The sequence below is a fragment of the Theobroma cacao genome, chromosome 4 (assembly GCF_053813885.1).
Source record: "Theobroma cacao isolate CCN51 chromosome 4, ASM5381388v1, whole genome shotgun sequence".
In the NCBI taxonomy this organism is placed as follows: domain Eukaryota; kingdom Viridiplantae; phylum Streptophyta; class Magnoliopsida; order Malvales; family Malvaceae; genus Theobroma; species Theobroma cacao.
Genome location: NC_142642.1, coordinates 33,625,894 through 33,629,955, shown reverse-complemented (window position 1 = coordinate 33,629,955; position 4,062 = coordinate 33,625,894). Strand labels below are relative to the sequence as shown.

Genomic DNA, 4,062 nt, shown 5'->3' with positions numbered 1-4,062 from the left:
ACTTATACTACTAACACATGAGAGTATTTTTATAAACACTTGAGTGAAATATCAAATGGAACTCTTATAACGGGTCATATTTAGTGCACTTGTTTCTTAACAAGCACCCACATATTATCCCAAGTATCTCACATACTTCAACTTATGATATCAATTGTTTTCTTCCAAAGTAAAGAAGAGTATTGTCAATGTCATTATTCTTGACAATACAATGATTAGGAACATATTTAGAAATAAGGCTTTGATAAGTAAGAATCTCACAATTATAACTTTTTTAATTTCTTTACAAGGCTATTGTGTTTCAAGAACTTTATTTATATAAGTCTCTCATAACTCTTTATAAATAATCTCATGGATAAAAAAATACCTCATACATTATATAAAATATCTATAATATATTTAACATGAAATATGATTAATAAATATAATGTTTAACAAACAAAAAATCGATTGACTTGTAGAGCTTACACTAACAATTAGTTCACTTATTCTCTTAATTAGGTAGTGAATTGCAAGATTAATGACGTACATTTTCTAAATAAAACATTTCTTTTGGCAATTTTATAGATCCCACTTGCAGAGCATGTTGGCTATAAGGGCTGCGAAGTCAAAGATAAGGGCAGAAACAATAAAAATTGCCTTGCTAATGAGTACAAAGAAGGGGCACATGCACATACTGTATCGCAGGAGCAAATTTATTGCTCAAGTTTCTATCACACCTGATAATCTTGTCAAATTAAATGTTGAATAAATTAAAGTTTTTGTTAAGAGGTAATGGTTTTGAAAATATATATGAAAATACAATTTAAAATATGAAAATTGAGTGTTCAAAACAAAAAAAAAAGACATAATAGTAGAATATCTAAAAAAATAAAAGATGGACAAAAAGAAAAAAAAAAAACGATGGAGTAGGTATATGAAAGACAAACCAATAATTCAATATGCTATTGCATAATTTAAGAAAACAAAAATAAAAACAAATATTTAAAAATTTGAAGGCTATCCATGTGGTTTTAAAGAATATATATATATATATATATATATATATATATATTATATTTTAATTTAACAAAGCATATATTTTTAAGTCTGAATTTGATTATGTAGGTGTCATCGTATCAATGGAACTCACGTTCTGATTCAAAAATGAAACAAGACAGAAGGGCTGGATTATATAAAGGCGTATTAAAAATTATCTGAAATAATAGTAAAAGTTGTTGGATGTAACGTATGATTTGGAAAAAAGATAAAATCATTAGTTATATCGGTATAATTAAATGCATAATTAAAATATATAAATTCATTTAAATATGTGTTCTATACAAAATTATCAGATGATTCAGATTTAGACAGAATTATAAATGTCTGAAAAACTTGTGTAAAAACTCAGGTTTTCAGTTATTCATCGTTCATTCATCATTCCCGTTCCTCTGTTTCCGCTTGTACTTCAGCCTACAAAGGCCAATCAAACATATCAATCAGTCAGGGTAGAAAAGTAATATACGAAAAAAGCCATAGTTAAAAGGGTATCCCGGGCACACTTTTCTTCCCTCTCTCACTCGCCATAAACACAAGTAAGAAAAATCGTCGCCACAAGCATCTCATCGACAATGGCGGCTGCCGCTGCGAACACCACTTTCCCTAAACCTTCTCCTCTATCTTCTTCCTTCAAATCTTCAACACGCCATCCCAAATCCACCCTTCCCTTCTCTACAACCTCTCAAAAGCTCACTCCTTCCCGTTCCCTCCTCATTTCCTGCGCTCTCTCTCGGTCAAGTTCCAAGCCCGGATCCGCCGCCGACATTGTCACTCCAACTAGTGCCCCTTCCCATGAATTCGCTTCCCGTTATGCCCCTGATGAGCCCCGAAAAGGCGCTGATATCCTCGTGGAAGCCCTGGAGCGTGAAGGGGTCAAGGACGTGTTTGCTTATCCAGGCGGAGCTTCCTTGGAGATTCACCAGGCTTTAACCCGGTCCCAAATTATCAGAAATGTCCTTCCGCGACACGAACAAGGCGGGGTCTTTGCTGCGGAGGGCTACGCGCGCTCATCCGGCCTTCCTGGCGTTTGCATTGCAACTTCTGGGCCTGGGGCAACCAACTTGGTCAGTGGCCTTGCTGATGCGATGCTTGATAGCATCCCTCTGGTGGCGATCACAGGTCAGGTCCCTCGTAGAATGATCGGTACAGATGCTTTCCAAGAAACTCCTATTGTTGAGGTAACAAGGTCTATTACAAAGCATAATTATCTTGTTCTTGATGTGGATGATATTCCTAGGATTGTTAGTGAGGCTTTCTTTTTAGCTACCTCGGGCAGGCCGGGTCCCGTTTTGATTGATGTACCTAAGGATATACAACAGCAGCTTGCTGTTCCTAACTGGAACCAGCCTATTAGATTGCCAGGGTATATGTCTAGGTTGCCTAAGGCTCCCGAAGAGGCTCATTTGGAGCAGATTGTGAGGTTGGTTTCCGAGTCTAAGAAGCCGGTGTTGTATGTTGGTGGTGGATGTTTGAACTCCAGTAAGGAGTTGGGGAGGTTTGTTGAGCTTACAGGCATACCGGTTGCAAGTACTTTGATGGGTCTTGGAACGTTTCCCAGCTCAGATGAGTTGTCATTACAAATGCTTGGGATGCATGGAACTGTCTATGCTAATTATGCTGTGGATAAGAGTGATTTGTTGCTTGCCTTTGGAGTGAGGTTTGATGATCGGGTGACAGGAAAACTTGAGGCTTTTGCCAGCCGGGCCAAGATTGTGCATATTGACATTGATTCAGCTGAGATTGGGAAGAATAAGCAGCCTCATGTGTCGGTTTGTTCAGATGTGAAATTGGCATTGAAGGGGATAAACAAGATATTGGAGAGTAAGGGAGCTAAGCTTAAACTTGATTATTCAGCTTGGAGGCAGGAGTTAGATGAGCAGAAGCTGAAATATCCATTGAGTTACAAGACCTTTGGAGAAGCTATTCCACCTCAATACGCAATTCAGGTTCTTGATGAGTTAACCAATGGGAATGCAATTATAAGTACCGGCGTTGGTCAGCATCAGATGTGGGCTGCACAGTTTTACAAGTATAAGAAGCCTCGGCAATGGTTGACATCAGGGGGATTGGGAGCTATGGGATTTGGATTGCCTGCTGCCATTGGAGCTGCTGTTGCGAATCCCGGGGCTGTTGTTGTAGACATTGATGGCGACGGAAGTTTTATCATGAATGTCCAAGAGTTGGCGACTATTCGTGTGGAAAACCTTCCCATTAAGATATTATTGTTAAATAATCAGCATTTAGGCATGGTTGTTCAGTGGGAGGATCGATTTTATAAAGCCAACAGGGCTCATACATATTTAGGTGACCCATCCAATGAGTCTGAAATATTCCCAAATATGTTGAAATTTGCTGAAGCTTGTGGAATACCTGCTGCCCGTGTGACAAGGAAGGAAGATCTCAGAGCAGCAATTCAAAAAATGTTGGACACTCCTGGACCTTACTTGTTAGATGTAATTGTCCCCCATCAAGAGCATGTCCTGCCTATGATCCCCAGTGGAGGGGCTTTTAAAGATATGATCACAGAGGGTGATGGAAGAACACAATATTGATTTGAATGAACATCAGTTTGTGTTTTTGGTAATGTATGTATGATCAGTTATGAAGGCTTAGCTCTGAGTTGTGGCAGTTTTATGGGTTATAAGTTGGTTCTCTGTCATGGAAATGACGTTTGTTGCGTGGAAGAAACTTGCTTGTGCTCCTATTTTAGTTTTTCTATCTTTTGAAAACTATCAAGTAGGTTTTCTGTTTGGTTCTATCCAAATATGTATGTCTTTTAGTCAAGTAATAGATAAATCTAAAATTACTTGTTGTTTTGATGAATATCTTTTCAAGGCTAGCATAATTGATGCTTTCATGACTTGGACGCACTGCAGGAAATCTAATTACAGCTTGCTCAATTTACTACTTTATTGCAGGGACATCAGCTTATGTTGGTTACTGGATAATAAGTCTTGGTGATTAATTATCATTTTAAATGTTGTCCTTATTTGTACAAAGCAAGAGGGAATTTGTGTCATTTAC

General features: G+C 37.9%; 1 protein-coding gene across 1 annotated transcript; it reads left to right on the top strand.

Annotated features, from left to right (window-relative positions):
• The first annotated feature begins 1,541 nt into the window (after positions 1-1,541).
• On the top strand, positions 1,542-3,861 carry CSR1 (chlorsulfuron/imidazolinone resistant 1). Its single transcript, XM_007033852.3, has one exon. It carries the CDS (start codon positions 1,611-1,613, stop codon positions 3,588-3,590), a length of 1,980 nt encoding a protein of 659 aa, XP_007033914.2. The 5' UTR covers positions 1,542-1,610; the 3' UTR covers positions 3,591-3,861.
• The last annotated feature ends 201 nt before the right edge of the window (positions 3,862-4,062 follow it).

Excerpts from the sequence above, each read along its gene's own strand:
- CSR1 (XM_007033852.3), top strand. The coding sequence starts at position 1,611 with ATGGCGGCTGCCGCTGCGAACACCACTTTCCCTAAACCTTCTCCTCTA.